General features: G+C 41.5%; 1 protein-coding gene across 3 annotated transcripts in view; it reads left to right on the top strand.

The window, feature by feature from the left end:
• The window catches only part of TAMM41 (TAM41 mitochondrial translocator assembly and maintenance homolog), a 57971-nt gene that overhangs the window by 21219 nt on the left and 16567 nt on the right, over window positions 1-20185 (top strand). For 2 of the 3 annotated variants that reach the window (XM_054481305.2, XM_063661719.1), the window contains exons 5-7: window positions 8712-8857; window positions 16324-16489; window positions 18119-18181. In XM_054481305.2, the coding sequence (XP_054337280.1) occupies window positions 8712-8857; window positions 16324-16489; window positions 18119-18181 (375 nt within the window). The remainder of the gene's footprint in view (window positions 1-8711; window positions 8858-16323; window positions 16490-18118; window positions 18182-20185) is intronic. The other variant, XM_054481306.2, reaches the window with a different exon arrangement.

Here is a 20185-nt window from a genome sequence, read left to right on the forward strand (position 1 = left end):
ATTCTGGTAGAAGCCAGTAAAGAAACGTTTTCTCTGGAGTGGAAGCTAGTAAGATTTATTCTGTGGTGATGAAGCCATCTGAAACCTTACAGTGTGGTTGGATCAGCATACGGGAGCTGACTGCCTCAGGACTGTGGAAGCCTGCTTCTCTGTGCCTCAGCCGGAACTCAGGGTACTCAGTAGTCACTTGCTAATTTCTGAGAACACAGCACTCCTGAAGGGATAGAAAGCGTGAATAATACCCAGCCTTTTTAGACTAGTACTGTGTGTCAGGTATTGTAACATTCATTCAGTCCCTGAAATTTACAAACTAGTTATTGCACCCCTTTTTCATTTGAGGATACTGATGCCCAGATAAGTGGCTTGCCCTGGGTCACATAGCTTGTAAATGCCCAGCTAGCATTTGAACCCAGGCAGTCTTCTTCCTGGAATGCTTGCTCTTAACACTTTACTGTTCTATGAAAGGTCTTTGGTGGTGGGCGTCACTCCTGGTTCACACTTGGGTCGCTCCTTCCCCAGTACCCACTGGGTCACACCTCCCCTCCCGCCACCCACCCCAGTGGGCCTCAGTTCTGGTTTATCCTGGAGACCTTCCCTGACCGCTACTGCAACTCCACCACTCCCTATGTCTTTCCCTGTTTTTGTTTTCCCCATAGCACTTTCCGTAGTCGGCTACACTGTATCTTATTGTTGGTTGGCTGGTTGATCTTTGGTCTTTGTTCCACCACTGAGGATGTGGAGGGAAGGAATTTTTGTCTTGTTTTGCTCCTTCTGTTTGGATGCTTCCAATAGTATGTGACATGTACTAGGTGCTCAGTAAATATTTGATGAGTGGATATACTGCTTCCTTCCTGAACCAATATAGTGAACCTGAGTCCTCCCTATTGCTCCCTACTTTTGTATTTTCTAATGTATAGAAAAGGAAGGCCGGGCACGGTGGCTTATGCCTGTAATCCCAGCACTTTGGGAGGTGGAGGCAGATGGATCACTCGAGGTCAGAAGTTCGAGACCAACCTGGCCAACATGATGAAACCCCATCTCTACTAAAAATACAGAAATTAGCCAGGCGGGGCGAAGGTTCCAGTGAGCCGAGATGGTGCCACTGCACTCCAGCCTGGCAACAGAGCGAGACTCTGTCTTAAAAAAAAAAAAAAAAAAAATTAGCCGGGTATGGTGGCACACACCTGTAGTCCCAGCTACTAGGGAGGCTGAGGCAGGAGAATTGCTTGAACCCACGAAGCAGAGGTTGCAGTGAGCTGAGATCATGCCACTGCACTCTAGCCTGGGTGACAGAGTGAGACTCTGTCTAAAAAAAAAAGTAAAAAGGCAGCTAACAAAATGGAAGAAAATATTTACAAATCATGTATCTGTATCTGATAAGGGACTAGTATCCAGAATATATAAAGAATTTTTAAAATACAATGGAAAGGCCGGGTGCAGTGGCTCACGCCTGTAATCCCAACACTTTGGGAGGCCAAGGTTGGTGGATCACTTGAAGTCAGGAGTTCAAGACCAGTGTGGCCAACATGGTGAAACCCTGTCTCTACTGAAAATACAAAAAATTAGTTGGGCGTGGTGGTGTGCACCTGTAATCCCAGTTACTTGGGAAGCTGAGGCAGGATAATAGCTTGAACCCAGGAAGCAGAGGTTGCAGTGAGCTGAGATCATGCCACTGCACTCTAGCCTGGGTGACAGAGTGAGACTCTGTCTTTAAAAAAAAAAAAAAAAAGTAAAAAGGCAGCTAACAAAATGGAAGAAAATATTTACAAATCATGTATCTGATAAGGGACTAGTATCCAGAATATATAAAGAATTTTTAAAGTACAATGGAAAGGTCGGGCGCAGTGGCTCACGCCTGTAATCCCAACACTTTGGGAGGCCAAGGCTGGTGGATCACTTGAGGTCAGGAGTTCAAGACCAGTCTGGCCAACATGGTGAAACCCTGTCTCTACTGAAAGTACAAAAAATTAATTGGGTGTGGTGGTGTGCACCTGTAATCCCAGTTACTTGGGAAGCTGAAGCAGGAGAATAGCTTGACCCCAGGAGGCGGAGGGTGCAGTGAGCCGAGATCATGCCACTGCACTCCAGCCTGGCGACAGAGTAAGACTCTGTCTCAAAAAAAAAAAAAAAAAAAAAAAAAAGCCGGGCATGGTGGTACACACCTGACCTGTAGTCCCAGCTACTAGGGAGGCTGAGGCAGGAGAATTGCTTGAACCCAGGAAGCAGAGGTTGCAGTGAGCTGAGATCATGCCACTGCACTCTAGCCTGGGTGACAGAGTGAGACTCTGTCTAAAAAAAAAAAAAAAAGTAAAAAGGCAGCTAACAAAATGGAAGAAAATATTTACAAATCATGTATCTAATAAGGGACTAATATCCAGAATATATAAAGAATTTTTAAAATACAATGGAAAGGCCGGGCGCAGTGGCTCACGCCTGTAATCCCAACACTTTGGGAGGCCAAGGCTGGTGGATCACTTGAGGTCAGGAGTTCAAGACTAGTCTGGCCAACATGGTGAAACCCTGTCTCTACTGAAAATACAAAAATTTAGTTGAGCGTGGTGGTGTGCACCTGTAATCCCGGTTACTTGGGAAGCTGAGGCAGGAGAATAGCTTGACCCCAGGAGGCAGAGGTTGCAGTGAGCCAAGATCATGCCACTGCACTCCAGCCTGGGCAACAGAGCAGGACTCTGTCTCAAAAAAAAACAAAACAACAACAAAACATTGAAAAGACAACCCAGTTTAAAAACAAGAGAAGGATTTGAATAGCCATTTCTTCAGAAAAGGTATTCAAATGGCCAGTAAGCACATGAAAAGTTGTTAAACATCATAGGTATTAGGGAAATGGAAATACCAATACAAATAACAGAGATGCCATTCTATACCTCTACAATGGCTGTGATAAAAAAGAAAGGCAAGAACAAGTGTTGAGAATGTGGAGAAATTGGGACCCTCATACAAATGCTGATTAGATTTTAAAGTGGTACAGCTGCTTTGGAAGAAAGCTTGGCAGTTCCTCCAAATATTAAACATAGCTACCATATGACCCAGCAGTTCTACTCCTATATATCTACCTGTGAGAAATGAAACATATGTCCACACAAAAACTTGTACGTAGTAGCATTATTCATAACGAATCGCCCAAAAGTGGAAACAGCACAAATGTTCATCAACTGAGAAATGGATAAATAAAATTCGTGCATCTGTACGATGGAATATTATTTAACTATAAGCAGGAGTGAAGTACGGATAAATGCTACAGTGTGATGACCCTTGAAAACATTTTGCTAAGGTCATAAAAATAACTCCAGATAGTTTATAATTCAATGTGTATAAAATGTCCAGAATAGGCAAATCTGTGGCAAGAAAATAGATTAGATCCAACCTGGATCTCCATTGTCTAGCACAGCTCCTCGTACTTTGTAGCCAGCCAAATATTCACTGAACCAAAATGACAGCAATGTTTCAATTCAGGCTAGGGATGGGGAGTGAAGGGTCTAGCACAGCTCCTCGTACTTTGTAGCCAGCCAAATATTCACTGAACCAAAATGACAGCAATGTTTCAATTCAGGCTAGGGATGGGGAGTGAAGGGAGATGGGGAGTGATCACTTAGGAGTATGGGGTTTCTTGCGGGGAGGCTGGAATATTCTAGTATTAGATTGGAGAGATGATTGTACAACTCTGTAAACAGAATTAAAAATACTGAATTATTTACTTTAAATGGATGAATTACATGGTATGTGAATTATATCTGAAAAACAGTCATGAAAATGAATATTATTTTGCCATATCAATATCCAGTTTGGGCTGCAGTCCTTAAACACTACCACATAAAAACCTGCACTGAAATGATCTTTTTTTCATACCGTTTGCTGCCTGAGGTAGAGCCTATATCTGGACAGGCTGAGTATCCCTTATCTGAAATACTTGGGGCCAGAAGTGTTTTAGATTTTGGAATTTTTCAGATTTTGGAATGTTTGCACATATATAATGAGATATCTTGGGGATGGCCCAAGTCTAAACACGAAGTTCATTTATGTTTCATACACGCCTCATACACATCGCCTGAAGGTGATTTTATATGATATTTTTAATAATATGTGCGACTCACTGCGTGAGGTCAGGTGTGGAATTTTCCACTTGTGGTGTCATGCCAGTGCTCAAAAGGTTTCAGGTTTGGGGGTATTTTGCATTTTTGGTGTTCAGATTAGGGTTGCCCAACCTGGATCTCCATTGCCTAGCACAGCTCCCGGTACTTTGTAGCCACTCAGATATTCACTGAACTGAAATGACAGCAGTCTTGCAATTCGTTTAAAGGGAGAAAAGTTAGCCGGTAATTATTATCTCCAAGACCCAGCGCTTCCTCTACCCTCCATCCTTCGACTGTGCTATATACATATCATAAGTAGTATCTGCTTTACTACTTACAAAGCATTCTCTAATACCTTAACTCTGTGTTCCCCAACCCTTGGGAACCCCGTTAGGAACTAGGACACACAGCGGGAGGTGAGTGGTGGGTGAGCTTCATTTGTATTGACAGCCAGTCTCCATCACTTGCATTACTGCCTGAGCTCTGCCTCCTGTCAGATCAGCAGCTGTGTTGGATTCTTATAGGAGCACAATACCTATTTGAACTGCATATGTGAGGAATCTAGGTTGCAGGCTTTTTATGAGAATCAAATGCCTGATCTGTCACTGTCTCCCATCACCCCCAGAGGGACTGTCTAGTTGCAGGAAAATAATCTCAGGGCTCCCACTGATTCTACATTATGGTGAGTTGTATAATTCTTTCATTATATATTACAATGTAATAATAACAAATAAAGTGCACAATAAATGTAATGTACTTGAGTCATCCTGAAACCACTGTCCCCTGGACCCACATCCATGGAAAAATTGTCTTCCACAAAACCTCTTCCTGGTGCCAAAAAGTTTGGGGACTGCTGCCCTAGCTCATTAAATCTGAAAGCAACTTTGTAAGGTTAGTGTGATTAAGCCATTTTACAGAGAAGGAAGCTGACTCAGAAAGTTTAAGTAACTTGACCTCAGTCACCCTGGGACATTGCCAGACTTGAAAGCCAGGGTCTTGCCACTGTACTATGCAGCCCTTCACATCTGCATACTTGTAATGAGGTCCCTGACTGCAGGCTGCATGCCTGAATCACAGGGAAGGCCACCTACAGGTAGGTGGCTTACAGGCCTTGGAGTTTGTATCATTTCAAGGTCAAGGAGAAATTATCCTTTCGGATGCCTATTTTACTGGCAGTTCTAGAGGCATAAAATAAAGTCAGCAGTCAGTTTTAATCCATTGCTGTTGTTTTGTTGCAAACAAATCTCCGAAGGTAAGAAAAATTGATTGTTATGATCAGATGCTGGTTCATGCTGTGCCCATGATGTTATTCATTTTGTTCTGAAGAAATGAGTCATAAGCCCATTTGCTTCCTATCCCCTGTGGCTGAGCTAGTTCAGCTGCACAGCAGTGAGAGAAATTCAGTTCTGCACACATTTATTGATGTGTGTGTTCCCTGTGCCAGGCAGTGCACAAGGAGCTAAGGATGCAGACATAAATAAGCCCCAGTCCTTGTTCTCCGAGAGCCTGGAGTGTTTTCTAGGTCCTTTAATCATGGCATGCAATTGTTCTTTTAGGGGGAAGATTTGGATTGTAAAACATAATCCTTGATATTTTAAAATGGTAAATCCTTCTCTCAGAAAGTGACTCTCTAAAATTGAGGAACTTTATGTTTGTGGAATGTACAGAAAGAAGGAATGACACAAATATTTAGAATTCAACAGTTTTAGAAACTGATCTTTCACTTCAGGGCCAGCCTTGCTAGAGTCAGAATTTGATGACATTTCATCTCTTCAAAGATTAATGGAATCCATTTTTATACACGTCAGGATTTACACAGTTGAAAGTTAACTCAGCCACCACTCCATTCACATTTGTCAAGTCATCATCTGTGTATCCCATAAATTTGTTTTAAAATGCTAGAAAGTAATATGCCAACATTATAGAGGTGAGGGAAATGGAGGGAAATTATAGAGTAAAATCATCACCTGAAATTTCACTACCCTAATACCGAGAGGCAGTTGGACCTGGGGCATGTTATCTTTGCACCTCCATCTCCTCATCTGTAAAATTAAGAATAATAGTACCTATTTTATGGAGCTTTGCCATGACCAAATGAGATAGCAAATTAAATCACACATGCAAAAACCCACAATAAATGTATTTTATTAGAGCAAAAATAAGCATTTTTATATAGTCTCTTTGTCTTGTTTTTCTCATTTTTTATGAAGATTTTTTTGTTTTGGTATGCTTAAAAAAAATTATGTAGAGACAGAGTCTCACTATGTTGCCCAGGCTGGTCTCAAACTCCTCAGCTCAAACATTCCTCCGGCCTTGGCCTCACAAAGCGCTAGGACTATAGATGTGAGCCACCATGCCCAGCCTGTTATACTTTTGTATCTTTGTTTCTTACTGCATATTAAATGATCACTTTCCATCTTGTTATGTGTGATTACTGTCTGTGATAGTAACAGTATGCCATCATAGTGCATCCTTTCCCCTGTTGTTGGACATTTGGGATGCTTTCAATATTATAAGTAGTGCTTCAGTGAGCAATTTTACGTATGTAGTATATTTTTACTTCCTGGAAACCTTACGCAAGTTTCTTAATCACTGTCTTTGTTCCCTTGTGTATGAATGGGGATAGAATCCTATCTACCTGAGAGGAGAGCTGTGTGTATTAAATGAAGCAATACCACAACACACTTGGCACAGTGGCTGGTATTTACCAGATGCTCAGTAAACGTTACCTCTTACTCTGTGTTTCTGGCTTATTTCTTTAAGCTTTCTCCAGAGATGGGGTTTCTTGCTTCAGTGCTTTCCAGAAGAATGTTAGCAGTTTATGTAGTCAACAGCAATATGTGAAAAGACGGATTTCTCAACCTCCTTATTAGCAGTGATCCCAGGTTTTAACTATCTAACTCTCTTTCCCTTCAAAATAATAGTGAAAAAAACAAGTTCATCCATATTTGAGCAGATTTTTAGGACTGGGACTCGCTTCTGCTCACTCACCTGAACAGTCAGACCGCCTTTACACCAAGGTCAGGTTCCAGAGGCTCTTTAGAAGTCTTTTTTTTTTTTTTTTTTTTTGAGACGGAGTGTCGCTTTGTCACCCAGGCTGGAGTGCAGTGGCGCGATCTCGGCTCACTGCAAGCTCTGCCTCCTGGGTTCACGCCATTCTCCTGCCTCAGCCTCCCAAGTAGCTGGGACTGCAGGCGCCTGCCACCACGTCTGGCTAATTTTTTTGTATTTTTTAGTAGAGGTGGGGTTTCACTGTGTTAGCCAGGATGGTCGGGATCTCCTGACCTCGTGATCTGCCCGCCTCGGCTTCCCAAAGTGCTGGGATTACAGGCGTGAGCCACCGCGCCCAGCCTGGAAGTCTGTTTTTCTAAGCTTGCAGTCCCCAGTTGCATTCCACCAAATTGTAGTGTAAGTTGGTCCTTTGAAGCTTAAAACCTAGCATATTTTATTCCTTACTCAATGAAGTACATATTGTTGTTCTTCCTTGTATTTTTACTTTTTCTAAAACAAGCCAACAGTTTGCACTAGGAAAATCCATTGTGGCAAATAATGACCTCTATGATCCCTTCCCCTCTCCAGAAAAAAGAAATTGGCGAGGGTAACCATATGTCCTGGTTTGCTCAGTTTATACTTGTCCTAGTGTAATTATTTATAGCGATCCCTTCACCCTCAGAAGTGACCTAGTTCGGATGATAAATTACATCGTCATCCTAGCCCCAGGGGATTCCTCAGCAGCTGGGTTATCTGCCTACACTTGCCACCTCTCTACTCCCCCTGACAACTTGCTGTCTCCCCAACAAAGGATTCAGCCACATTGCTTTCACCACGCTTGACTCAGAAGGTTCTGCATGTGTCCAGCCTCTTCTGATTTCACCTTAGCCCAGTAGGCATGCACTTAAGTGTGTCCACTTTCCCATTCCTTTCTCCTCCATCTTGCCGATGGTTGTCAGTGTCATTGGCACTTTTCATTTGATTCAGAAATGCTTTTGTCTTTCAGAATTATGTGTTTTTCAGCTCAATTCATCCCATAGGCAAATGTAACATTCCTCATTTCTCATCACTTGCAATTTGAGAAGTTATATCCGTTTTCAATTTCATCTTAAATGCAAACCTCCTCTTACAGAACTTTTAAGCCTTATTTTGCCCTGGTAAAATATGATAAGATTATATTCATAAAGTGCCTCAAAAGCCCTCATAAACAGACAGGTCAACGATGAGGAAGCAATGGCAAGGACAAGTCTATAGTGATGGTGCACAGCTCCTGTCTCCTTCATTGGCCACAGGCAGAATTTAGCCCATAAGGCAAGACTTTGTAGATACAGAAGCTTCTGCATTGGAAAAGCTAAAACAAGTTAACTACTCGCTTGTGATTACCTTGTGTACCTAGGTAACTATAATTTAACTGGCATAAAGGGCTTTGTGATTTGAGAGACCCTCTTTTCTTCCAAACAAGTGCTCACATTTCTTGGGGTAAAGTGTCCACGTTTTGAGGAGGAAAAATAAGTGTTTTGATGAGGGATCCTGCCAGAGTGAAGCCGTGCAGTATCAGTGTGGAGAGTGTTGTTGATAGGTCAGAGTGTGGATTCTTAATGGAAGATGTGTTTATCTCTTTGTTTTAACTAGGTGACTTTCGGATGGTGGTTGGAGAAGATAAAACAAAAGTGTTGAATATTGTGAAGCCCAATATAGCCCACTTTCGAGAGCTCTATGGCAGCATACTACAGGAGAATCCTCAAGTGGTGTATAAAAGCCAGCAAGGCTGGCTGGAGGTAAACTGTATGTGGAAAATAGCTTGTATTGTTTCTAAGACAAGGGCTATTTGCAGGAGGAAAGTCAGGGGTAGAACAGCATGAGTGATGTGAGAACATTTATAGTTTAAAAAGTAAGTACTATATGTAAACATAGGCTTCTGTGTATCTGGAATAACGCTAAAAGGTAACAGACTAGTAATAAGAGGCTGCCTTTGGAGAAGGGAACTAGGGGCAGAAGTGGGAGAGGGACTTGTTTTGACTATCTGTATCTTTTTTGCCATTGGAAATTATTACCATGTCTATCAATTACCAATCAAAACAAGTGAAGATAAACTTTTAGATCACTCTCATTCCATCCCCAGACACATTTAGCTCCCCAGAGGTAACTGTACTGACAGTTTGGTGTCTAGTTTTTGTTTTTGTTTTTTTTCTTTTTTTTGGGACAGGGTCTGACTCTGTTGCCCAGGCTGGAGTGCAGTGGCACGATCTCGGCTTACTGCAGCCTCAACACCCCCCCAGCCTGGGATCAAGCCATCCTCCCACCTCAGCCTCCTGAGTACCTGGGACTACAGGTGCATGCCACCATGCCTAGCCAATTTTTGTATTTTTTTTTGTAGAGACAGGGCTTTGCCATGTTGCACAGGCTGGTCTCAAAATCCTGAGCTCAAGCAGTGTGCCCGCCCCAGCGTCCAAAAGTACTGGGATTATAGGGATGAGCCACTGCACCTAGCCTGCTGTCTGTTCTTCCAGATCTTTTCACATGTACTTTTGTATATGTTTGTATGCATATATGAAGAGGTTTGGTTTTGTTATACATTAATGGGCTCATACATATTCAAAATTCTCTTCTTTCCCCACTTGTTATGTTTATTACATCTGGGAATTTTTCTTTTTGATATATCAAATAAAACTTTCTTATCAAGGTGTTGTTTAAATTAATATTAAGTGTTTGTTTGAAAATAAAAACCAGGCCGGGCCACAGGGTTTTTTTTTTTCCTTTAATGTAAAGAACACTTCATTTATGCTCTTCTCCATCCACATGATAGGGGCAACTAACATTGTAATGAGTAATAGATTAATGGAATTTCTAGAGCTAAAAAGGGAGTACAAAAAAATAGGAATTATTTTAAAATAAGAATAGAGAGTGACATATGAAATGCGAGAATACCCATCACTCAGTTTAACAGATTTTGCCACATTTGGTTCAGATTGAGGTTTTCTGTTTTATGCATGTACATGATTTAAAAGCCAAATGATACCTCAAGTTTATAACAAAAAGAGCAGTTCCATGCTGCATACCTTCCCACATTCTCAGCCCTGCTTACCAGAGGCAGCTGCTTTCGTCTCTATAACAGATTCTTCTGATATTCACCTCCATGTTCTAAATAATATGCTTTGACGATTATTTCTTGATTTTTTTTCAATCTTACACTTTATTTTTGTCATCCTGTAAGATGGGGATTTTTTCTTACTGTCTTACACTACCCCATCAATTCATATACCAGTACACACAGGCACACACACGCACACACATTCTCTTCCCCTTCTACCTCATGCCCTCATGCTTCACATAAAGTTACTTCATAATTTTTGGTTAGGTTAATATTCAATATTTATTTTATTGTGACAGCCTTTTCTTTATTGATGAGCTGTGGCATTATGAAGTTCCTTTTCCTGTACCACTTTGTTTCTCCTGGAGTTAATAGTTGTCTTATTTTTTCAGTTGCTTAGGTCAGTCATCCTCAAACTCTGACAGATCCATAAAACTCGGAATTCCCATTATAGACAGATTTATTGGGTATTTTCTGTTTCTTGTTTTTCATAGGAATGTTTTTCCTGGAGCCCCCTGCCCTGTTCCTTTCTCGACTGGTTGTTTTCTAGCTGACTGCACAGCTGCACTCCTCCACCTTCCCTTCATTATCACCCCGAGAATTCCATTTGCCTCCCCTGTGCTAGTCTTTGGTTTTGTGGGTCTTGCATTTTCCTCTTCCACGGTTTACACTCTGATATTAGTGAAGTTTGTCTTTTATTACCTTCTTAAAGGGTGTGAGGGAGGTAAGTTTTTAGGACTATATACCTCTGAAAATTCTGCCCTCCCTTTGATAGATAGTGTTGGCTAAATATCAAATTCTAGGGTGGAAATAATTTTCCCTCTTTATTTATATCTGTTTTCCATTCATTATTCAGTCACTTGGTGGGCTCCTTCCTTCCTTCCTTCCATCCATCTGTCCATCCGTCTGTTCTTCCTTCCTTCCTTCCTTCCTTCCCTTTTTTTTTTTTTAACAAGGCCTTGCTCAGTCGCCCAGGCTAGAGTGCGGTGGCACAATCCCGGCTCACTGTGACCTCAAACTCCTAAGCTCAAGTGACTCTCCCACCTCAACCTCCTGAGTAACTGGGACTACAGGCACGCGCCACCATGCCCGACTGGTTTTTGTGTTTTTAGTAGAAACGGTTTCACCATATTGCCCAGGCTGGTCTCCAACTCCTGGGCTCAAGCCATCCTCCCACCTTGGTCTTCCAAAGTATTGGGTTAACTGGTGTGAGCCACAGTGCCCAGCCTCAGTGGGCCTTTTCTATCTGGAATTTTATAAGCTTCAATTCTAAGAAATTTTTAAAATTATTTCTGTAATTATTTCTTCATACCCATTTTCTTAGTTTGTTCTTCCTGGGATTCCTGTTAGGTGGTTGCTAGACCTCCTGGTTTAACCTTTTTTCCTTTCTCTCTCTCTCTCTCTTCTCTTTGTTTCTTAAATTTAGCTTTGTGGGAGAATATTTCTGATTGGTTTTCTAACACTTCTACTGAATTTTTAATTTTCCCAAAATGTTCTTTCTTATAGCTTCCTATTCTTGTATTATGGATGCGTTATTTTCTCCTAATCTCTTTAATGATCTTTATTATAACTTTTGAAGATTTTGTCTTGTTCTCTCACATTGTTTCTTTCTCTTAGTTCCTCTTGTCTGTTTTTACTCTAGTCTGTTATGTTAGAAGCTTTTTTCAAATGTCTGAGTTTCCTTCCTGGCCTGATTTTTTAAATTAATTAATGAATTAATCAATTTGAGAGGGGATTTCACTCTGTCACCTAGGCTACAGTGTAGTGGCATGCTCATAGCTCACTGCAGCCTTGAACTCTTGCACTCAAGTGATCCTCTCACCTCAGCCCCTTGAGGAGCTGGGACTACAGGCCCATGACACTATGCCCAGCTGATTTTTTTACATATGTGTGTGTGTGTATATATATATGTATGCGTGTATATATATATATGTATACATGTATATATACACATATATATGTATATGTATATATATATACACACATACACACACATATATATTTGTACCCATATGATCTGAGACATTAACTTTTTTTTTTGTAGAGACAGGGTCTCACTTTGTTGCCCTGGCTGGTCTCAAACTCCTAGGCTCAAGCGATCCTCCCACCTTGGCCTCCCAAAGTACTGGGATTACAGGCAAGAGCCACTGTGCCTGGCTCTGGCCTGTTTTTAAAGAATGAGGCACTAAAATACAGGCTGGAAGTTCTTTGTGATATATCAGGCTTGCCAACTGGTGGGCTTGACTATAGGATTATGAGGCAAAGACCTAGCTATTTTGTTTTGTTTTGTTTTGATTTTTTGAGATGGAGTCTCTCTCTGTTGCCCAGGCTGGAGTGCAGTGGCGCAATCTCGGCTCACTGCAACCTCCGCCTCCCAAGTTCAAGCGATTCTTGTGCCTCAGCCTCCCAAATAGCTGGAACTACAGGCATGCGCCATCACACCCAGCTAATTTTTGTATTTTTAGTAGAGACGGGGTTTCACCATGTTGGCCAAGCTAGTCTTGAACTGCTGACCTCAAGTGATCTGCCCACTTCGGCCTCCCAAAGGGCTGGGATTACTGGTGTGAGCCACTGCACCTGGCCAAGGACCTAGCTGTTTTATTGGAGGATCTTAAATATCAGTGTCTGTAGAATTTCTCCAGAGATCTTCTATTCTCTGGCTAGAGGACAGGGAAGTACAATGTGTCTTGTCTACCAACTTTCTAGAAACCGAGAAAGGGAAAAGGACTAGGAGTTTTCTCTAACTATAAAGATAAAGGTATCCAGAATCCTCCCTATGACCTGTAAAAGCCTGCATGATCTAGTTTCGCATCGGTTTCTTTTCCTGGGAAACTTGCAAGAATAAGATTGGGGGACTGAGCTACAGCTCCCAGTGCTGTATCTGGCCTTGAGGCTGCAACTGAGACTCATCTTCTCCCATCTCTGCTACTCATCCAGATTCCCTTCACCCTCATCTATCACTTCTGCTTATCTAGACAGGGTGGCCCAGACCCTCATCTCGGAGGAGTCTGGAGGACCCTGGCCACCGCGCTTGTCCACTTACCATCAAAATTGGGTAAGGGGTACTCCAAGAGATGTGTATCAGCACCCCAGCTCCTGATGACCAGGGCCGATTGCTTCTGCCAGTGTAGTGACTCATTGTCTTGTCTGCTGGACTTATGGCATGAGATTCTAAATTGATTGGGTGGCAGTCGTAACTTAAAGTTAATGGGATGCTTACTATGTCCTCTGGTAGAAGCATCCCTTCTCTGGGAACTGGGACCTCTAGACCCACAGGTCTAGAGCTGTGGTGATAGGAAGCAAAGTGTTCCCAAGTGGGTCCCTGGGAATAAGCAAGGTCACTTCTCCTTTTACCCTTGGTCCCCAGGCCCATGTCTTCTGCCAGTTGGGAATATAGTACCGTGTAATGGTGATTGATTCAGGATGTGTAGCACAGCTCATCCTCGCAGGACAGTGTCTTCAAGCTGTGCCACTGCTCTGAGTTGACACATAAAATTATCTGCCTTACCCCGGCATCTTTTAGGTCTACAGGTGGTGCTCATCTCTGCCATTCCTCCTGGGATATGGTTTTATTTATTTTTTTACTCTTTTGGCCAGGGGGAGAGAATGGCAGCTTCATGCCTTTAATCCCAGCACTTTGGGAGGCTGAAGTGGGTGGATCACTTGAGGCCAGGAGTTCAAAACTAGCCTGGCCAACATGGCGAAACCCCGTCTCTACTAAAAATACAAAAATTAGCCAGGCATGGTGACATACGCCTGTAATCCCAGCTACTCGGGAGGCTGAGGCATGAGAATCACTTGAGCCTAGGAGACGGAGGTTGCAGCGAGCTGAGATCGTGCCACTGCACTCCAGCCTGGGCAACAGAGCGAGACTCTGTCTCAAAAATAATAATAATAATAGCAAAATATTAGCTTTATTGATGAATACCTCATACACCATAAAAGCTAGTGTTTATAGTACAGTCACAGAGCTGCACAGCCATCACCACAATGTAATTTTAGAATATTTCTGTCACTCCATACCCATTAGCAGTCCCCAGCTCTCCCCTCCCCCAGGCAACCACTAATCCACTTCTGTCTCTGTAGATTTGTCTGTTCTGGACAGTTCATATGAATGGAATCATATAAAGTTTTTTCCATATCTGCTTTTTTCTTAAGTTGACATATAATAATTGTGTCCATGTCTGCTTTTAAAATGCAATTTGACTTTCACAATTTAGCTGAATGCTTTCACTTTCATTATTTTAATGAGAGTTAGTGTAAAGAAAATGAGAATTTACCAAATTTTTAAATCATGTCACCTGGTATTTTATCTTTACACACATGCTTTCAAGTGAAAATTCCAGTGCGTTATTTTCCTCAAGAGAAAGCAGTGGCAAATACTACTTTCTAATTTTTTTATATGTCACTCAAGCCATTGGAAGCTTCACAGGTAAAGCATAACTTAAATATAAGTTTATTCTAACTAATCCCAATATGTGGCCTCAAAACATAAGTCCATAAATGTCATTTCTAAGATTATTTTACATAAATACTCAAATTTGTTGTCATTTTTGTAGCCACAGCTAAGTAGAGGATGGGGCCTGTGAATTTAGAACCATCATAGTGATAAATGTCAAATATTTAGATAAAAACCTAAATATTTACTCCTCTACCTTTATGGAGCCATTAAATAATAACATTTTTCTCCTTCTCTGCTTAGATTTTATAGACAAAACTAGAAAATTCAGGTATTTGGTATATACTTTTTTTTTTTTTTTTTTTTTTTTTTTGAGAACGTCTTGGTCTTGTCACCCAGGCTGTAGTGCAGTGGCACAATCATCGCTCATCGTAGCCTCAACTTCCTAGGCTCAAATGATCCTCCCACCTCAGCCTCCCAAGTAGACAGAACTATAGGCTTGCACCACCATGTCTGGCTATTTTTTTTTTTTTTTTTCATAGAGCTGGATATCTCACTCTTTTGCTAGGGCTGATCTTGAATTTTTGGGCTCAAGCAATTCTCCTGCCTCAGCCTCCCAAACTGTTGAGATTACAGGTGTGAACCCGTGCGCCTGGCCCATTTGGTATATACTTAATAAATATTTATTCAATTAAAAAAATGGTAAAATGAGTGGATTCTAATTATTAAGAAAGTTGTCATATCTGTAAACTCTAAGCCTAAAATGTAATACATTCATCTGATTTTTTCTTACTGTTCTCTTAGTTGAAGTTAAAACCTAAATATTTGTTAAAAGGATACAAGACAGATTCTTCCTTGGGAAATAATGTGATGAGCTTCTGAGGGCAGTGTTACTGGTTCTGCACTTGGCAGGAAATCAATGTTTACAAGATTTTTAAAAATTCATTCCACGAGGCACAGTGTATGAAACTGGGAGTTAGGAAAGCTAGGTCTCGCCTCAGCTCTGTGGTTAATTTTTGATTCAAGGGTTTCTGAGTAAAGTCTGACAATAGTTTTACATGTTTTATTTATAGATTTATCTTCACACCTTAATATGTTTTAGAATACTTTGGGAACCAAAGCCACTGGCATAGTAGCTTTAGGACAACTAAGTTGTATTGATTCAGTTACTCATTTCCTTATTGTTTTTTGAGCACCTACTGTGTGCCAGGGATTAAAAGTGAGTAAGATTAGTTTCTGTCATCAGTGTATTCCTACAGTTTGTGAAATACAGCATACTAAAAGGCCCTACGGGCAGGAGACACAATTCAGATTCCACTCACTTTCATCGATGATGTGATCAGGGCACGCCAGTCTCCCTGCGTTTGAAATGGGAGGCGTCATCTCAGTGCCTGGATTTGACGCGGCCTCCATGAGTGTCAACTGCAGCGCCACTTCCTTTGACAGCTGGATTTAAGACAAATATAAATTTTAAAACCAAAAGTCAGAAATTGATCCTTGAGAGTGGCTTCTATTCTTTTCTCAGGTAGAAATGGGATATTATAGGACAAGAATTAACCTTTTTGAAGGGACTTAGACTCCTGAACACTTATCCATTCAGTTTCAGAAAAAGAGAGTTTCCTTAGCTTGCTGTCTCGCCAGGGGTGTGGGTGCATATGTGCTTGTGTGATTTTTAAAGAGAAGCCCTGAGTCTTTGAGTATTTGTAGAATTTAAAGCACTTCCATAGACATCGTCCTTTTTTTCCCCCCTTCAGATAGATAAAAGCCCAGAAGGACAGTTCACTCAGCTGATGACATTGCCCAAAAGCTTACAGCAACAGATAAATCATATTATGGACCCTCCTGGAAAAAACAGAGATGTGGAAGAAACTTTATTCCAAGTGGCTCATGATCCCGACTGTGGAGATGTGGTGCGACTAGGTACGTTTATGAATTTGATGTTGAGGAAATGGCAGCCGTGGGAAAAAGCAGACTTTGTTTGTGATTGGAATGTATTATTTCTTCCTTTTTGTTTAGCGAGATAGAGAGATTGCCTCTTAGAAGAAGAAAGCACTAAAAATTTGAGAGTTTTCTAAATCTGAATTATTACTTGTTTTGAAGTAAGATGGTGAAAATACTTCTATTTTTAAATTCCTTGATCCTAAATCACTGTCAAAGGGAGAAACAATGTTTCTTTTGGTTCCTAGAGCACAACTTCTAGAATTTATTTAAAAGATGTGTCTGTGTTTTGTGGTGGTCTGAGAAAAGAGGTTGGTGGCATTTTTTTGTGCTTTTATAACATCGAGAACACAGCTTTCCTCAATCAACTCCATTTGATGTGTCTCATACAGTGTTCAGTACATTCCCTCAGACATGGCCCACATTCCACAGCATTTTCCCCAGCACTGCCCTGATGTTTATCCAAAACTCTGAACCCAGGCCAGGTGCAGTGGCTCACGCCTGTAATCCCAACACTTTAGGAAGTCCAGGAGGGAGAATCACTTGAGGCCAGGAGTTTGAGACCAGCTTGGGCAACAGAGCAAGACCCCGTCTCTGCAAAAATTAAAAAAGTAGCTGGGCATGGTGGCACATGCCTGTAATCTCAGCTAACTTGGGAGTCTTAGGTGGGAGGATCGCTTGAACAGTTGGAGGCCACAGTGAGCTAGGATCGCACCACTACACTCTAGGCTGGGCGATAGAGCAGCCCATATCTCTTAAAAAACAAACAAACAAAAAAAAACAGCCTGAACCTTATCTTCAGAGACTAACTTCCTTTTAAAGTGCTAAAGGTAATTTATGAGATCAGTCAATCAATAAATATTTATGAAATTGAGAATGAGTCCCTCTGTCAATTGAGTGCGTTCTCGTGTTTTCATTCAGTAAATATTTACTGAGCTCCTCCGGGTGCCAGATAGAATTTCCAGTAATGCTTTGCAAAGACCATCACACTGCAGTGGAACATGAACTGCAGCAGGCGCTCCACTCCCACTCTCCTCCTGGGCCTGCACTAGGTTTGCAGAGTGTGTGTTTAGGTCACCAGCTCCCCATCCTGAAGATAGCTCTGTACGAGGCACACTGTTGTTTGTTTGAACATGATCCTGGCAACAGTGTGATCTGGGCTGTCTCTTTGAGGGGAGTAAAACTTGTTCCTCACTGTGGAATCCATATGTGTGTTTTCAGAATGAAAGTTTTTCTCGTAGATGTAATCATTTGGTTTTTATCTTTTCATGTTATAGAATTGAGAACCAGAAATCTCAAGCAGATATAAGTCATAAAATGCCCTTTGAGGGTCAGCTAACCCATCCCCTCATTTTAAGGGGAGGAGGCACAGAGCTGTTCGGTCATCAGCTTGGACTCACACAGCCGGGTGGTGCCACGGCTAGCTGCTCTGGTCTCCTGGCCCTCAATCCCAGTGCCCTTTTCATTGTCACTGTGACAGCGGGACAGAGATAGATTTGATGGTTTGATTGGCTGACTAGAAAGAATATTTAGTTTCAAGTTTTAAAACTGTTAAGATGACTAACATCTGTTTTGGGTTTTTTTGGTCTCCTTTTTGATTTTTTCTCACAGGGCTTTCAGCAATCGTGAGACCATCTAGTATAAGACAGAGCACGAAAGGCATTTTTACTGCTGGTAAGAGCTTTGGAAATCCATGTATAACATAACCTGCTGACTGAGTGGCTTCCACAGTCTTGGTTACAGTGTAAAGCTTTGTATCTTTTAAGTGCTTGTGAAATGCTGATCTTTGATGGCCATAAACTGGGATATTACAGTAAGGTACAAACAGGCATAACAGCAGCAGAATCTGGTGGTCTAACAATGTCAGACCATTGGCAGTGCTGTTGGAAGCTTTACTGCCCTTCTGAATTTTCTGAGAAACTTCCTGTGTGTAGGGTTTTTCCCTCATGTTGTTTTATTTATCAAAGTTACAGATGCATAGGATTGCAAAAACAGCAGCACCTGTGCTCCCTCTCCTCTTCCCCTTCTCTGAGACAACTGCTTCCATCTGTCTTAGTGGGTTATTTTTGTTTTTACTGCCATTTCTCTAAATGGTAAGTTTTAGTTGCTCCTTCTAGGTATCATCTATTGACTTCTCTCTATGGGAGGTTAGAATTCAACTCTGGCACCCACCCTCATCAAATGTATGCGCCCTCCTATCCCTCTGTCCTCCTAATATAGTTGTCTTGTGGTTTTGGCTAATTACTTTTCAGTTTGATGGTATGGTGAGCCACAGAGTACACCTTTCCTTCCCTGCACAATGTTCTTCTCTCATGGAGAGTGTCTTCACTGTCCCCTCTAGGGGGTCCCCCATTTCCTGTATCTCATGTCTTTCACTTGCTTGGTGCACACTCTCATTTTGGTGAAGCACATTTTCCAGTAATTTCCTGAGAAAGGGAACATGGAAGGCACATTTGGAGACCATGTATGTCCGAAAGTCTTTTTGGTCTGTCTTCACCCATAATTAATACTTAGGCTGGATATAGATTAGAAATCACTTTCGTTTAAAATTTTGAGATCATTGCTGCATTTATCTTTTACTTCTAGGATTGTTGTCTATGTCTAAAGCCAATCTGATTCTTAATCCTTTGTGTATATTATTTCTGGAAGCATGTTAGGCCTTTATTTTTCCCCAGTGCTCTGAATTCTCTCAGTGATGTGCTTTGATGTGAGTCTGTTTTTATCTGTTTTATCTGTTTTACTGGGAACTCATTGCCCTTTCTGTTGGGAAACTCAGAATATAAGCATATAAGAAAAATGTTTTAAATTTTTTCTTTAATTTTGTCCCATCTGTTTTCTCTGTTCTCTTTCTGGAACTCCTTTTATTCAGATATTGCACCTCCTAGATTAGTCTTTGGTTTTCTTTCGTCTTCTATTTTTTATCTGTTTGTTCTTTTGCTCTGCTTTGGAAGATTTTCTCGGATTTCTCAACTTTAGCTTCCAACCCTTCTGTTGAGTGTTTATAATTTCCAGGAACTCCCTCTTTTCTTGCTGTTCTCTGAATGCTCCTGTTTTTTGCATCCTATTCTTGTTTTATGGCCTAAATATTTGACATCTCTTTGGAAGACAAAATGGCTGTATCAGTTTATCGTCCCATAAGCAGAGTAGGAGAATACTCTTTTCTTCCCATTTTTTCCAACATTTGGCATCATCAAGTGATTGACTTTTCTAGTTCAGGCTTTCTTCATGCAAGCATCCATTGAGCATCTCTCATGTGCCAGCTGCTCAGGATACAAAAGTGAACACAATGCTGCATTTGTCTGTTCTCACGCTGCTAATAAAGACATACCTCAGACTGGGTAATTTATAAAGGAAAGAGGTTTAATTGATTAGCAGTTCCACATGGCTGGGGAGGTCTCAGAATCATGGCGGAAGGTGAATGAGGAGCAAAATCATGTCTTACATGGCAGCAGGCAAGAGAGCATGTGCAGGGGAGCTCCCTTTTATAGAACCATCAGATCACGCAACACTTATTCACTATTATGAAAACAGCACAGGAAAGACCTGCCTCCGTGATTCAATTACCTCCCACCGGGTCCCTCCCACGATGTGGGGATTATTACAATTCAGGGTGAGATTTGGGGGAGAACACAGAGCCAAATCATACCAAATGCTGCACTGACTTCCAGAGGCTTATAA

This window comes from Pongo pygmaeus, chromosome 2 (assembly GCF_028885625.2).
Source record: "Pongo pygmaeus isolate AG05252 chromosome 2, NHGRI_mPonPyg2-v2.0_pri, whole genome shotgun sequence".
Taxonomy (NCBI): Eukaryota; Metazoa; Chordata; class Mammalia; order Primates; family Hominidae; genus Pongo; species Pongo pygmaeus.